This window comes from Anser cygnoides, chromosome 4 (assembly GCF_040182565.1).
Source record: "Anser cygnoides isolate HZ-2024a breed goose chromosome 4, Taihu_goose_T2T_genome, whole genome shotgun sequence".
Lineage (NCBI taxonomy): Eukaryota > Metazoa > Chordata > Aves > Anseriformes > Anatidae > Anser > Anser cygnoides.
Window position 1 is genome coordinate 7,935,694 of NC_089876.1, and position 15,399 is coordinate 7,951,092.

Sequence of the window (15,399 nt, forward strand, 5' to 3'; positions counted from 1 at the left end):
GGACCTTGATTCCTTGCACATCTTGTATTTAGGTAGTGGATGCTGCAAAATTAAATACCACATGTATTGAATAAATTCTGCCCTTCAATACTGCTTTCTCTCCTGATTTCTTACATATACTACTTCCTAACTACACTGGGTTCTTTGAAACTAAAATGGATTTTGACCCTTCCCAAAGTAACTTCAATCTCTTTGCCAGTCATGTTGTATTTTGCCAAAATTATCCCTATTTGTCATGAAGCTCTCAGGAAGGAATTCCCAAATAGTTATTAACCAACCTTCTCACGTTTTGAGAAGCCATATAGAAGAAGAAAACAGAAGAATGGGAACTTCCACTAAGTTCAAATTTCTTTCAAAAGAGCTCTTTTACCAATCCAGTTTTGATTAAAAAAAAAGCCCCCAGTAGACTTCCCCACAGATCCACATTCAAATGTAATTACAAAAACCTTGCCTTTGTACCAGGGATCTTATGTGCATTAGCAACACAACAAAGCAGATAATCCTGAAAATAACTTTAGTAAATACACGCATGAACAAAATGTTGTTTGAATGGGTATTTTTGACTTAAAAATGGATTCATGGAACAAAGCTGGCTTTAGCTTGGCTTCCTTAAAGAGGCTTAAATCATTGCATTGTCAAGTCTTTTTCAGAACATCTGTCCCACCCTTTCTAATTTTTAAACTAGCTTTCCATTTTCCTCTGTATTTAACAAAAGGGTACATACCTTCCTGTAAGCTTTATGTGACACCAGCTAAGTAGTGAAGGAAGGCCCAGTTAATGCACAAGTGAAGGAAGAGTTGGGACAGCTTAGCTCCTACATGCTCAGCACGTTACCAAATATCCAGTCAAAAAAGATGGAGCTTTGAATTAGCCAGAGCCAAGACTACAGTCAGTTTGCTAGGCATGGTATGAAGGATGCTGAAAGAGGACACAAGGCTCTTGCTATGAAGGGAGTAAGAGAAACATAAAACAGAAGGCTCAGATCTATAAAAAGCAAGGCTGACAGATTCTGCTGCCCATGTAACAACCTGCACATTTTTAAAGGGCTTTAACCTATTAACTCCGCTGTTTGACTCACCAGTTCTCCGTCTGAAGCAAAGTCCATCGTAGGCAATTATGCACAATTGAAAAAAAAAAAGATTTTATTCTACGTAATATTATTTTATTAACCAGACATTAACTTAAACAAATGATGTTATCCCACATTTAACCACCAGAGGACTTCACTGAGAGCAGCCCTGAGGAGAAGGACCTGGGGACGTTGGCTGATGAGAAGCTCCACATGAGCCAGCAATGTGTGCCAGCAGCCCAGAAAGCCAGCCGTGTCCTGGGCTGCAACAAAAGCAGGGTGGCAGCAGGGCGAGGGAGGGGATTGTCCCCCTCTGCTCTGCTCTTGTGAGACCCCACCTGGAGCCCTGCGTTCAGCTCTGGGGCCCCCAGCACAAGGACATGGAGCTGTTGGATCGGATAGAGACAGGCTGAAGGAAATGGGGTTGTTCAGCATGGAGCAGAGAAGGCTCTGGGGAGACCTTACAACGGCCTGCCAGTACCTAAAGGGGGCTGCAGGAAAGCTGGGGAGGGACTCTTTGTCAGGGGGTGCAGTGACAGGACAAGGGGGAATGGTTTTAAACTAAAAAAGTGAAGATTTAGATTAGATATTTTAAGAAATTCTTCACTCAAAAGGTGGTGAGGCACTGAACAGGCTGCCCAGAGAAGCTGTGGGTGCCCCATCCCTGGAAGTGCCCAAGGCCAGGCTGGATGGGGCTGGGGGCAGCCTGGGCTGGTGGGAGGTGTCCCTGCCCACGGCAGGGGACTGGAAATGGATGGACATTAAGGTCAATTCCAACCTAAATCACTCTATGATTCATTCAATTTTGCATTCAGCGAAAAAAATATATATTTCCTGCTCATTATTTAGTGAAAAAACATCTCAGAAAACATGGGTTCTCTCTTTAAACCCCTACCTAGATGCAGTCCATAAACACGAAGTTCTCTAAATAGTTGAAGTGAAGGGGAATAACTCATAGGATTAAAACCAATACCACGGATGCCCTGTTGTTTCAGGACAAACTCAAAATCTGAGCCTGTTTCACAGACACTGAACATCGTGCAGACTTCTAAGCTGATACAGTTTACCAACAAGTATCAGTGCCTGGGTAAGAACGCATGCTGAACACCCCAGACCTGCATCTAACGGTTGCTTTTAAGCAAGCCAGGAGAAATAAATTATCTAAGCTTACGGATAAACCCCTGAGAAGTTTCTCTGTAGAAACTTAAGTGTCCCAAGATGCTTGCCAAAGGAGAAATATTTTATACGTTTTGTTATAACAGAAAAGCAGTCTCCACTCTTTGCCTGACATCTTCCTATTCTGCATAGGAACTATGGTTCTTCGTGAAGTTTTCCCCTTTTTCCCCCAGGCCTGAAATTTTTACCATGCACCTTTTGCTTTACTTATTAAACAGCCTTTAAAAAAGGCTGTAAAAACTCAACCCACGAGTTTTCTTTTACCTTTCTGATTCTCTCCCTCATTCCACTGGGGGGAGTGAGCGAGCAGGTGTGCGATGCTTAGCTGCCTATGGGTGTTAAATCGGGTGTTAGATCTACCATCCCCCCTTTAAAAAGTCGAATTGCTTCTCTTGACTCCAGTACTGCCTCATCCTGGTTCTCCACACGAGGCTTAAAATTACTCACTACAGGATTAAGGTGATATTGTATGACCCGTGTTACCCAGGAGACCAGACTGGATGTATCTGCTAGCATCTCTGGACTTAATTTTATTCAAAACAACCTGAACAGCCTGGGTATAATATAACCTCGCGTCCTGGTTTCAGCTGGGATAGTTAACTTTCTTCCTCGTAGCTGGCAGGGTGCTGTGTTTTGGATTTAGGATGAGAATAATGCTGATAACGCGCCGATGTTCTAGTTGTTGCGGAGCGGTGCTTACTTACACTGAGTCAAAGCCTTTTCAGCTTCTCGTGCCAGCCCGCCAGGGCGCACCAGGGGCTGGGAGGGGACAGAGGCAGGGCAGCGGGCCCAGGCTGGGTCGGGTTAAACCACAACACCTTGACAAGTTTTGCCACGCTATGCATGGGAAGTTTAGATATAGCATGGTATTATGAATAACATGGAGAAGCCAATTCACTGACCATCTAATTCCTTGCACAGTCCTTTCAGTAAAACAACAGCAAAGTAGACAGCTCGACTATTTCTACCCGCTACAGCAAGTGTACGAGCAGCACGAGCACCTGGTATCTCCTGAAAACATGCAAATCGAGACAACAGCTCCGTGTCAACTACCACCCTACGGTTACGCAGAATCAAGCACTTCAGGATTATGAATACAGAATCAAGATGAAACGAAGAATTAATTTGCAGCTCTGCAATGTGTAGTTCTCTCCAGAAACCCTGCTGTACTAGTTCACATTGGGTAAAGACACCACCTCATCTAACATTAGTTCTTTATTCTTGACCGATGCTCAAGTGTGTACTATCGGTTGCTTATTTACGATATGAATAGTTTTGTTCTTGACTTCACGTGACTCATTACGAACCTTCAAAATATTTAAAAGTGCAACAAAACAAACAAACAAAAAATTATGAAAATATTTAGTACCACCAGTTGCCAACAGTGAATGGCACAGTGGCAGAACTACATTTTTAAGTGGTTGATGGTTAGATGCGCTAACCATTAAAACAAACAAACAAAAATACATAATAGTAGGTAGTTGTGATTTGGAATAGTGTTCCCAGGGAACTTCATGTGCAATTGCCTGTCAGCCCTATCACCCGAGTTAAAAACCTTGATGCTCATAACAGTTACTGTGCTGCCCAGGAAGTCTGGTTTTAAGGCCATTTAGCACGATGAAGCCTTAGGTAAAGGCATCAAATGCCTCCAGTGTGACATGGGAGATCTTGGCTTGACCTTAAGACCACCTTATCTCCGCACCACAGCTTCCTCTTGGATGTTTCCCCATCAGATCAAGACAAAAGCTACAGAATTATAAGAGTGCCTGACAAACTTGATAACTAGTAATAGTCCTTATAGGTAGGATACTCACCGGAGAGTTGAGAAGTTTGTGTCTCCTTTGAGCCTGAGAGTGTTCTAACAGCAACACCCAGAAATTCCAGGTTAGAGATCAAATCAGGTGAAGTCCAGTTAACAGAGCTTCAAGTGCCCACCTAGCTTTTCCAGCAGCAGTTCTAGAGAACACAACCTTGTAACCAGCTCACGGAGAACTACTAATCCGAACTGCTTTGAAGGGGACTGCAAAAGGCTCACCCATTACAAACCAGTCTTAAATTCACCACGGTGGCCTCACACAACTAGATTCTAGGTCTTCCTCCAAAACCCATATTATACCCTAGCTTATTAGTATCAGCCTCAGATATATGGCTTTCAGTATTTTCTCTGCATTTTGTTATCCACGGAACACCAGTAGTAGGAAATGAAGAGTCGTAAATAAATTCACATCCATTTATTTTCCAGCAACATCCCATACAAAAGCAATAGAAACATTAACTGCTTTCAGCAGAAAGTCTGTACAGTGTTATCATTTACAAGTTTTACATTTAAAATCGGCAAATTAAAAAGCATCTATTATTTTCCCTAAACATTTTGTTTTCTTGACTGTATTAACAAACAACTCATTAATATTTACAGATTTCAAATTCAGCCTACTGCTTCTTAAAACAATATTACTGCTACCTAGTCTTTACAATATTGACTAATTTCTTGAGTAATTCTTCTCCAGTTGTTTCAGAAACATTTTTGCAAATAAAAAGAATCTGTTTTTTTTTTGTTTTTAAAAGGTAAGGCAGTTTAAACTTTAGTGACTGCAACAGACAAGTATACTAGTACTAATCAGCAGTATGCTTCAGCTACCGCCTGCATTACTTCCAGACGGATCTTTGTAGAGACAGATGGAAAAGCAAAATGACATACAGCTGCTGAAAAACTTTTCCCTATTTTGCTCTTGATCTGCAGGTGGACAACTGAAATTAGGGACACAATGGGGGAAAAAAGATGGTAAGATCTTGATGAACTTTATAATCACTTGAGAATAGCACTGCCTTCGGCTGTTTTTTCTATTGGAAGGTTTTATAAAAAAATCTGAGATACATAAATTAAAAATTAAAAAGAAGTCACAAAACTTAATTCTACTTTTTACATAAATTTGGTCCAGAGAATATGTAGACCAACCACAACTTAGAGAACAGTCTTTAACTTTGCTTAACCCTTCTCACTATTAAAAGGTAGAAAACACCCAGTTTATGAATCAAGCTAACCTCTCAAATTTAAAAAGAAACTTCCCCTAAAACAATTGGCATAAGACTATTTAACTCACAGTATTGAAATCTTTAAGTGGCTCACTCAAACACGCTTCCAAGTCAAATTCACCTTCTGCTTGATAGTCAATGTGTCTAACTTTGGTGGGAGTGCCAGAACAGGTATCCTGGAATACAAAAAACATTAAAAATAAGCAGTTAAATACAGGTTTGCTTAGGCAACAATTCATGTAACTTCTTCAATTCATTTAAACCACTCTATAGCAGAGGCTTACAAACACTTTTTTTTAAAGGCCATACAAAAACATTAGGCTAGTCTCAAATCTGAAGAGATTCAAGTGAAGGCCATACAACCACTTCCTAAGGTTTCTTACATACATCTTAAGGATCGGTGTATGCGTACACCAAAACCTTATACAGATTCAATATTCATCATGAGAGATGTATTAAGAAAACAGCAAGAAAAACATCACTACATCTTTAGAACAGGGCACTGCTCAGCTGTGCTAAGTGTTTTCTAGGTATAAAAAGAGCATCCAAAATGTCCACTCATGCCCAGAAAACTGTACCAATTGTTTTCTGTTTTAAAATCAGATATTTCAATGTAAAGTAGTATTTCCTCTTTACATCACAGTTCACAAGTGACATATTTTGAACAGGTGTATTCTCTTCTGCCAGCTATAAAAAATTAGGGAAGTGACCATCTCAGATGACAGTTAAGTTCTAATTCTCTAAATTCAGACTACAGACAGACATTGATTACAGCTGTGAAAGTGTCTGAATTTAATAATTGCAGCCCCTAAACACAGCTGACTGTGGAGCCTCTCGTGTATTCAGGCTACTCTGGTTACAATTCTAATCAACAGACCAATTACTAAACAAATATTTATGCAAATGACAGGCATTCTTACATCATTATCTTGACAGCTCGTTTGAGATTCTGTAGAATGGCTTGCTACGGATTCTGTCTCCATCTCACCAAGGTCAACAGGACTACTGTAAATAATTTAAAAGCATATACCTTAGAACCAATTACATTTTTTAATAGGAGGTTTATTGTAGTTCATGGGCGCAGACCGGAAAGCAATGTCAGAACAAGAGCAACGAGACCTACAGAGGTTATACAGAGGTGACAAAAGTGCTGAGACAAAACAGAACAGCAGGTTAACTTACACAGCCAAAATGGCTGAAGACTACGTTAAAGCCTTGAGATTGAGTACTGCAACTAAAACCACCCAACGCGCAAGCAATGCCTCAATATAGAGGACAACGGTTACGGAAAGAGCAAACAATTTTTATTTCCCTGGACAAGGTTTTCATTAATTTGTTTTCCACTCAAGATTTAACAGCCACAATACACAGAACCGGGCACTAGTATTTGAAGACAGGCTAGCATTTCAACACCAACAGATGCCGCAGGCTTCAGGATGAAACACCACTTAACTCCCTTCTTGTTGATTACAAGTAAAAGAAAGCTAAAGTAAGCCACTGCTTTTTATATCCCACTGCTCCACACTGATTTTAAAATCATCACCAATGTTTGGGGGGGTGCCAAGGGAGGTGATAAAGTAGTCTGTCACCACAAATCTGTTTCCTGAGGAATTAGTTACGTCTGCATCCCTTCATTCTGTAATCCCACCGTTTTCTTTTGGATATTCCCTGACCAGTTTTATTGCTTTCTGTAGAGAAAAATAACTATTTGCATTATTCTGTTCTGAGCTCAATATTCATGAGATCTGTCAGTCTGAACTCTCCAGCACTGCTTCTACCACAGCTTAATTAATCTACGCTGGCCTGAAAGAACATTCTGCCTTGCTGGTGTGATATTTCCCACTATAAAGCACTGCAGCATGAACTCTGATCTCATCCAGTGGAAATACATTACAAGAAATGGGGGATATATAGATATGCCCTTACAAGTCCAGTCTCACCAATTAGGTCCAGAAAGCTGTTACATACTCTGAGAAGGAACTGAGTAGCTCTCAAGAACACTAACTGCGGACAAGTAACTAATGAAAACGTTCAGTAATCGCTGACTTGTCTCACAAATGGCTACAATTCTTTATTTTTTTGAACATAAGGTGTTGCTGTTTTTTAATATATACATCTATCTTTAAGATTCTATACATACATTTCTTGCAGATCACATCCTTCTTCAGTAGGTGGATCCCAGGAATGCAGTGCAACTTTCCACAGTTTTATTTGCTGGTCCCATGACCTACGGCTGTACTTCTTAAATTTATTTGGAGTTCTGGGGTGAACTCCTGGTATACGATGGCATCTATATTAGACATGAAAAAAATTATTGATGCTTTTCACACAGAGATATCAGATAGCTGTAAAAGTTAAGACTGCCTGCTGTCCATGCTCATTACAACCCAGCAAATTCTAAGTGATTTTTCTGGGGAAAAAAAAAACAACAACAAAGACTACTGCACAATTCCAGTACTCAAGTGAAAGGCTGGCATCTACACATGAACATTTTAGTTCTTCCATTTTTGGGTCAAGTGGGGAAAAAAAAAATCAATGTTAGATCTGAAAACTTAATTGTGCAGTTTCTGCATATAACATATATACCAAGTTTAAGAGCAACCATAGTCCATTTTGCCTGTCAGTTTACTAACGAGAAAACTGGCTGCAAAAAAAGCAGTTTCATTTCCCCTAACTGACAAGCACAGCAAAAGAACTTACACTTTCATTTCTGCAGCATGAAAAAGTTAAAAAGGCCTCACGTACAGAGTAGTTTTAAAATAAACAAAAATCCAAGACACATTTAATTTGTTCATTTCGCTTATCTGGTAAAAAAAAAAAAAAGCCTTAGTTTCATTTGTAGATACCTCAGATATCAAGTTTAGTACGTTCACATGCTTACAAAGAACAGGTATGACCTCTATTTGAATGTTTAGTTTTCCAGAAACTCGAGCAACTTACCTAGGAACTTCTTTAATGTATCTATCGTACGCAATTGTATTTTTTCCATAGTTTATCTGTTTTTGTCTTCTCATCAAAACCACTTCATCCGTCTCAAGTTCTACTGTTGCAGTGGACTCCTTTGAATCAGAACTAAGAAAAAAGTAATATAAAATGGGGGTACCAGAAAACAAGTGATACGCCTAGAGCAAACTTGCATGCCGAAAATTAAAAAGAAACATTAAAAATTTTCAAATGGATGCTGAGAATGTTACTGAATTATAATATCAGGGGAGACCTCCAATGAACTACTTGAACAGTTTTCAGAAGCAACACAGTACATTTGAAAATTCAAACCTATTGTTTGTCAGCTAAGTTAGAAACCTACCTTCCAGAAGAGGACCTCCTTTCCCTTGAAAACTCATTTATGAGGAGTTTTCTTCTGTATCTGTAAGAGTTCAAGTCAGTATTAAGAATATACACAAAGAGAACAGACAACGCTGCACTGTCCCAGCTCACAGTTAATTTTACTTCTCAGTTAAGCAGTAGCCTTGAATAAGTCAACCTAAGTACCTTCCCACTATGGAATGGTTGCTTCAGTTTTTTCCCTAAAAAAAAAAAAAACTCCAAAGGACTTTCACTTCCTGAGTCTTCTGTCTAAAAAACCTTCCTATGGTAATGATATGCCAAAACAGTAAATACCAAAAGGATATTCAAAGGAGATGATTTAAATCTGGAGACACAGGAGGGGTTTTGTCCAAAAGGGAGAGGTTTAGTGACTACCAGTGTGCTATGTCCCTGCTACAGGACTTAAGCCACAGCTGGCCTAAAGCAGAACTTGCTACCTCTGGCTCTCAGGCCAAGGCTGGTCTGATTTTACTACAGCATTTAAGTTAAAAATACAAGTCAATGCAGATTCTACAGGAAAACTGCCATTTTCCCTCCCTTCTCCACACGTTAAAAACCCACGGGTACCTTGCAATTTCTTTGTTAACGTTGGTTCTCATTTCATCTTCTTCCACTGCAGTTCCCCAGTCTGAACACCGGGAAAGGGGGCCAGGGCCTTCTGGTGTTGTAAAACTGAAGAAGAAAAAAATTACAGATTTGTTTTATTGTATTTCATCCCTCTCCTACCATCTCCCCCATTCACAGCTTGATAGCTATTTGACATACTCATGTATAGTAGTCACAATAATTCTGAAGATCTTCTATAGTTCTATGAAAATGGTAGCATTTTAAAACTAAAAAATTGATAGTTCCATTCTGAGGTTGTCTGGTTTTGTTTTGTTTTTGTTAAGAAGTTTACGTAGATATCTGTAGAAACTAACCACTGTAACAAGTTACCTAGCCTACACTTCAGTAAGTTTAAGTTGGTTTCCTTCAGAATATGGTATGTGAACTATCATCTTCACTCATTTACTCACTTCTGTATTTTCACTCCACTGAACAATGTATCAAATATTTACCCTTTCATGATTGCAGACTCCTGAGCTATAAGACAAAAGTTAGAACATGTAATTACATTATACAGATCATTAAAGAAAAGACTCAGTTTTCAGTTGGTAACCTGAGATTTGCTCTGACCTTGCTAACAGCATTTAACAACTTTATTGCAGCCCATTAACATCACGAGCATAACCTTTCCCAGCTGACAGCTGCCCACATTCAGATTATTAAATATGTTTTCCAGACCACCTCCTGTCCTGATGATTTATCTTTCTAAAGTACAAAACCAAAACCGCGTCCTACAGACCAGAGTTTTCTCATTAGATCTGGAAATTCTCTGGAGAGTTACGAAGGTTCTGCCCAGAGAAGTCTCTTGAAGTCAGGGAATTTGACCCATCTGCACTAAAACCAACTCCAAATCCCTCCCTGCTCCCAGCTCAGAAATGGGCTTGCACTACTTTGATGTTTTTGTTAAATTCATAGTGGAAGTCCTTTTTAGATGAACCTCAGTTACCAACTCAGAAAAGTTTAAAAATCTGTACCAAACAGCACAGGTCCCTTCGCAAATGTCTGTTCATCCAAAAATGATTTCTATCATTTACTTAAATCCATCTCTAACTGAAAAAGCAGGCCACATTTGATTACTGCTCCCCCACGGAAGAAAAAGGTGCACTGCTGACTATCCCAAAGTAAACAATTCAAGCATGCTTCCTGAAATTAATTTAGTAATTTATTTTTGATACCAGCCTTTGAGCTGTTGACCGGTGTCTTCTGGGCTTACCATCAGCAAAAAAAAACCGTTTAATTCTAGGGTACAACCCATCTCATTCTGGATCAGAAGCCTAGGTTCAATCAACAGGGCTGTAGGCTGCAACTCCGATCCACTGATGAGAGGAACAAAAGGGACCCTGGTATTTATAGCTCAGATGTAAACGGTGCTATAAAATAAGATACGTTCACTAAATTGTCATTTCCTGTGCTGGGGAAATGGTAAGGAAGGCAAATGGCAGCACTACGAACAGAATGACTGACCTCAGAAGTGGACCCCCCTCCCACATTTGCTCACATATTTAGAAACAACTTTTTGGGATGATGTAGCATTCTCAGAAGTAAGGCTTCAGAAAAATAAGTGCAGATTACTTTGCAGACTTGCATGTTTCATTAGTCAACTTGGTTTTTTTGACCCTAACAGTAAGCACAGCCTGTACCCACAAAGATGCAGAGTTTTTTTTGTGCTGTTAGCACTTCATGGTAAACAGCAGTAAACGAGCATAAAGTGCAAGCATAAAAAAAATGAAGAAAAATAGTGCAAATCATGAGAATTAATCACAGAATGTCTAGAGATCATCTACTCCAACCCCTCTGCTGAACAGGATCTCCTAGAGCACATTGTGCAGGATGGCCTCCTGGTGGGTTTTGAGTATATCCAGAGGAGATTCCACAACCTGTTGCAGTGCTCTGTCACCCTCACAGCAAAGAAATGTCCCCTCATATTCAGTCGGAACCTCCTGTGCTTCAGTTTGTGCCCGTTGCCTCTCATCCTGTCGTTGGGCACAACTGAAAAGAGCACAGCTCCATCCTCTTGACGCTCTCCCCTCAGATATCTATACGCATTGACGAGGTTAAAAGATCAAAGAGCCTTATTTCTCAAGGAGCAACTCTGAGACAAAAACACCGCGCCAGATTAATTTCTTCTGGACCAAGTATTTAGTGTGCGTGTTGGAACAGCACAGAGCTGTGTCAGGGGAGGATCATAGTGGGTGCGAGGAAAAATTGCCTTGCTGTGCAGGCAGTAAGACCCTGGGACATGTTCCTGGAGAGGTGGCTGGTGCCCCGCGCCCGTCGGTGCTCGGAAGGCATCTGGATGATGCCCTCAGCATCGTGCTTTAACTTTTGGTTTGCCGTGAGGCAGCTGGGGGCTCGATGACTTCGTGTTCCCCTGCAGGTGCCGTATTCCAGCGGGGTGTTTTCTGAGGGGAGCAGCCCACGACCTACCTGCCCGGCCTGCCGTCGGCAGCCCTGCCGGAGCTCTCGTCCCTCGCCGCGCCGCCGTCTTGGCTCTGCCTCCGCCGCTTCCCATCCGCGCCGCGCTTCCTCCCCTGGCACCACCGAGGGGCAGACTGCGGGCTGCCGGCAGACAAGACAAAGCCGTTATTTCCATCTCTATTAAAAATAATTAAGTAAATAAATAATAATAATAAAAAAACGACTTGCCGCCTTCACTCCCCGCAACGAAGCGGCGTCCCCTCAGCGAGGGGCCGGCGGCTCGCAACATGGCGGCGGCGGCGGCGCCCCCCACACGAGGCGGCCTCGCTGAGGGGAAGCGAGGGAGGGAAGCGGGGAGGAACGGGTGAAGGGAGCTGGCCGAGGGGGGACCTCCAGGCTCCCCGCTGGCTCCTACCTGGCGGTCTCGGCGCCGTGAGGGCTCCGCTGCCGGGCAGCCATGGCGTGGGGCGGCAGGGAGCGCAGCCGGCCCCGCTTCGCATCTCCCGCCGCCGCCGTGCCGAGCCCGCCTCCCCGCCGAGCCCGCCTCCCCGCCGGCCCCTCCACCGCGGCGCCCCGGGGGGGACACGCGGGCGTGTGGAAGGGCCGAGGAGGGGGGAAACGCGCCCGCCGAGCCTCCGCCGAGCCTCGCCGAGAACCAAGAGGGCTCCTCGGTGGTTCACGGAGGAACGGGAGGTGTCAGGACGCTCCCGGCTCCCTCCCCGTCCCCCCCGCCGCCATGGTTGGGCCCGGCCCGGGGCGTGTTGGCGGGAGAGCCGAGCGCGGCCCCCCGGAGCGCCATGGCTGAGGCACCTCCCCCTCGGCACCAAACCCCCCCAAAAAAAAGGGCGAAAAAGGGAATGGGGAGGTTGGCCGGGATTTAAAGGTTAAGGCCTGGAGGCATCAGGACGGCTCAATAAACCAGGAGGAAGAGAAGGGTATTTAAACAGCCCGTTCAAGCCCACACTCAAGAGCTACAGTATAAATTTATATCTTATAAAGAGACATAACCTTAAATAATAATTAAGATCGGTATTGAATAATATCGCTTAGGCCATAAGGTCACTAAGCTTCCAAATAAGTGGAGTTTTTTGGGTTACTATAACTTCAAACACAGGCATCATGAGTTCCCATCCACCTGTGAGATCTGCTGCATGCTGACATTTACCAATAACCCAGAAACTGTCTGGAAAACACCCCCAGGAAAACACAAGCACACCTTTAAATATCATATCTCTGCATTTAGTCTAATGGACTAAAGGTTGATGACATGCTTTGGGAAAGATGCATAGAAACCAGGCAGTGTTTTCTTGCTGGACAATGGATGTAGCTATTGCAGGAGCAGTAGTAAAGGCCTCTACCTAAAGGAATTTTATCTCTACAAAGAGGTGTTGTTTTATTTAAAAAAGTCATTAGATTTTTTTTTTTTTTTTTGGAATGTAATAACGGCCAGATTTCTGCAGATTCTGTCAGCGTTCAAAAAGTGGCAAGGTGGAAACAAGAATGGGATGTTTAGATAAAGATAACACATAATAGTCATGCTAGACTTCTGGTTGTAAATTTAGTGCTATCAAGGGGTTACTTCTCAGGAACTGTAAGCTTTTTAAGAACTGTTATCACCTATGGCCGTAGCAGCACTCTGGCTGTAGAAGCTGGCACAATTTCGCATTAATTCTAAGCATGCAGTGTCCTGCATCACGAACCCGACAGTCTCGCACTGACCCAGGTGGCCTCTCCGTTAGGGGCATTTGGTTCCTACCTGCAGCATGGGATAACTTATTTTCACTATCCATGTCTTCATCATGTCTTTTAATTAAATTAAAAAATATTACCACCGTATAGCAGCTAACTTTGAGGGTAAATACATCTTATATGTCCTGCTTTCAGATCTTAGTGTTTTACTGAGCATGGAGCCAGCCTGTTATCACAGAACAACAGCATTTTGGAGACTTCCTACAACAGATCTCCAAGAGAAAAAGCACAGGACCTGCCTACAAACTTTGAGGAAAAAAACCCATGAGGTGTCTCTGGGCATAAGAGCAAAAGGAAGAGGTCAGATATAAAGGTCTCAGATCAGCACAGTAATATTCTGCCGGGGATCACTGCAGGATTACATTATGTGGTCTTGAAGGCCAATAGGAGGAACCTACCAGCTCTGCGAAGCTTAGCATTGCCCTGATGTGGTAAACATCCTCTTCATGGTGATTTACAGAGCTCGTTGTCTCTTGTCTTCCTGTAGCGGGAGAAACTCACACTATTAATTTCCCCCAAAAGGCCCAAACACTATTTAAGCACTTGGCTAAACTTTCTTTTGCAAAGCTGGGCCAGACAATGGATGGATGAATAAAGACATTGCCACAAACTTCCCAGCAAAATGAACAGCTTCAAACTGAAAGTGCTCACTGCCTGCCCTTGTTGAGCTGCACCAGGCCAGACCAAGAATCTTCAGCCAATAGTTTGCAAGAGCTTTTAGAAATTGAACGTTTGAAGTCTCGGCAGGTAGCTGGCTTGCTTTGAGTTTTTTTTTTTTGTATTTTTTTGTATTATTTTGATTTCACAAATGGAAAAAACACACATTGAGAATGCACTGAAGTTAATTCTTTCACTTGTAGAAAATTAATCTGCATTCTCATTATATATATATATATACACACACACACCCCAGAGACTCCTGCTACGTATGCATTTAGAAGTGTTTTTAGCTGTTTCATAATGCCCTTTGGGTAGTGTCTACATACACCATGCTCCTGGCTGAAATCGATAGTATTGAGGGAAGACGTATTTAGGGAAGACGTATTTAGGGAACATGTAAGGGAAAACTGAGTTCACTTTCCATCACCTCATGCTTTTCTCCCCCCCTCAAAATTTGCACACAGGTCCTGCACTTTTCTCCTCTGCAAGACCTGTTGCAGGATGTCTCCAAGTTGCCCATCTGTGTAGGGTAACAATCAGGCTGGCTCTCTGCTCAGTAAAACGCTAAGACGTGAAAGCAGTACAATTTAAGTGATGTACCCATCTTGGAAGTTCCTTCCCCTTTGCCCACATCTCTTGTGCAGCATTTGTATAAATATCTGTGCTCACACAGGAATGTTTCTGCTGCACTAGCACTGCTCCTTTCCCACACCCTACTACAGATACCAGAACTGTGTTCCTGGACCAAGGACACTCTTGCAGCTCAGCAGAGGTTCAAAGCAGATGCAAACCAACCCATTTCCTCCAGCCTTGCTCTGAGATAAGTTGACTTGTTTACCTGAACAAAAATGGCATGTTTATCTGAACTCATCCAAGCTGCCCGACAGAGAACGGTTCCAGCCTAGAAGATGCACAGTGCTGTTAGCATAGCACTGCGTTCAGTTTACCAAGCAAAACTATGTGCTGGAACACAGATTAGGGATTACAGCTGCCTTGCATCTTTTCTGTCCTTTCCAGCAAAGAAAATTATTCCGAGAAGAACTCTCACACTACAATGGGACTCTTAAAGGAATGAGGAGATGTCTTCATCACTGTGACCGTGAAGGAGCAGTTTAAAAAAAAAAAAAGACACAGTGGCATTTCAGAACTGGTAGTGAAGGACTGTTTCTACAAACACAGATAACATATCATCTGTAAGGTAATGCTCCCAGTGGAAGATATGTGTCACTTCTTGAAAGAAATTTAAACCTGACTGAAGTTAGGAATTTATTTTGGCATAATTACAAATTGAGCACAGATTTACGCAAACTGCATTTAATTAAAAGAGGTAAAAGTAATGGAAAACTATCAACTAGAAACTG

At 42.2% G+C, this 15,399-nt stretch overlaps 1 protein-coding gene across 1 annotated transcript; it reads right to left on the reverse strand.

The window, feature by feature from the left end:
• Nucleotides 1-4,461: 4,461 nt before the first annotated feature.
• On the reverse strand, nt 4,462-12,365 carry SLBP (stem-loop histone mRNA binding protein). Its single transcript, XM_048081210.2, has 9 exons — nt 12,045-12,365; nt 11,639-11,770; nt 9,173-9,277; nt 8,586-8,645; nt 8,219-8,350; nt 7,419-7,568; nt 6,199-6,283; nt 5,347-5,454; nt 4,462-4,993 (listed from the first exon to the last, which is right to left on the reverse strand). Exons 1-9 carry the CDS (start codon nt 12,086-12,088, stop codon nt 4,964-4,966), a joined length of 846 nt encoding a protein of 281 aa, XP_047937167.1. The 5' UTR covers nt 12,089-12,365; the 3' UTR covers nt 4,462-4,963.
• Between the last annotated feature and the right edge of the window lie 3,034 nt (nt 12,366-15,399).

Coding starts and splice junctions, on each gene's coding strand:
- SLBP (XM_048081210.2), bottom strand. CDS start 12,088: ATGGCTGCCCGGCAGCGGAGCCCTCACGGCGCCGAGACCGCCAG. Junction 8,351..8,585: donor AGGAGGTCCTCTTCTGGAAG/GTAGGTTTCTAA, acceptor CTTTTTTCTTAG/TTCTGATTCAAAGGAGTCCA. Junction 7,569..8,218: donor TACATTAAAGAAGTTCCTAG/GTAAGTTGCTCG, acceptor TGTCTAATATAG/ATGCCATCGTATACCAGGAG.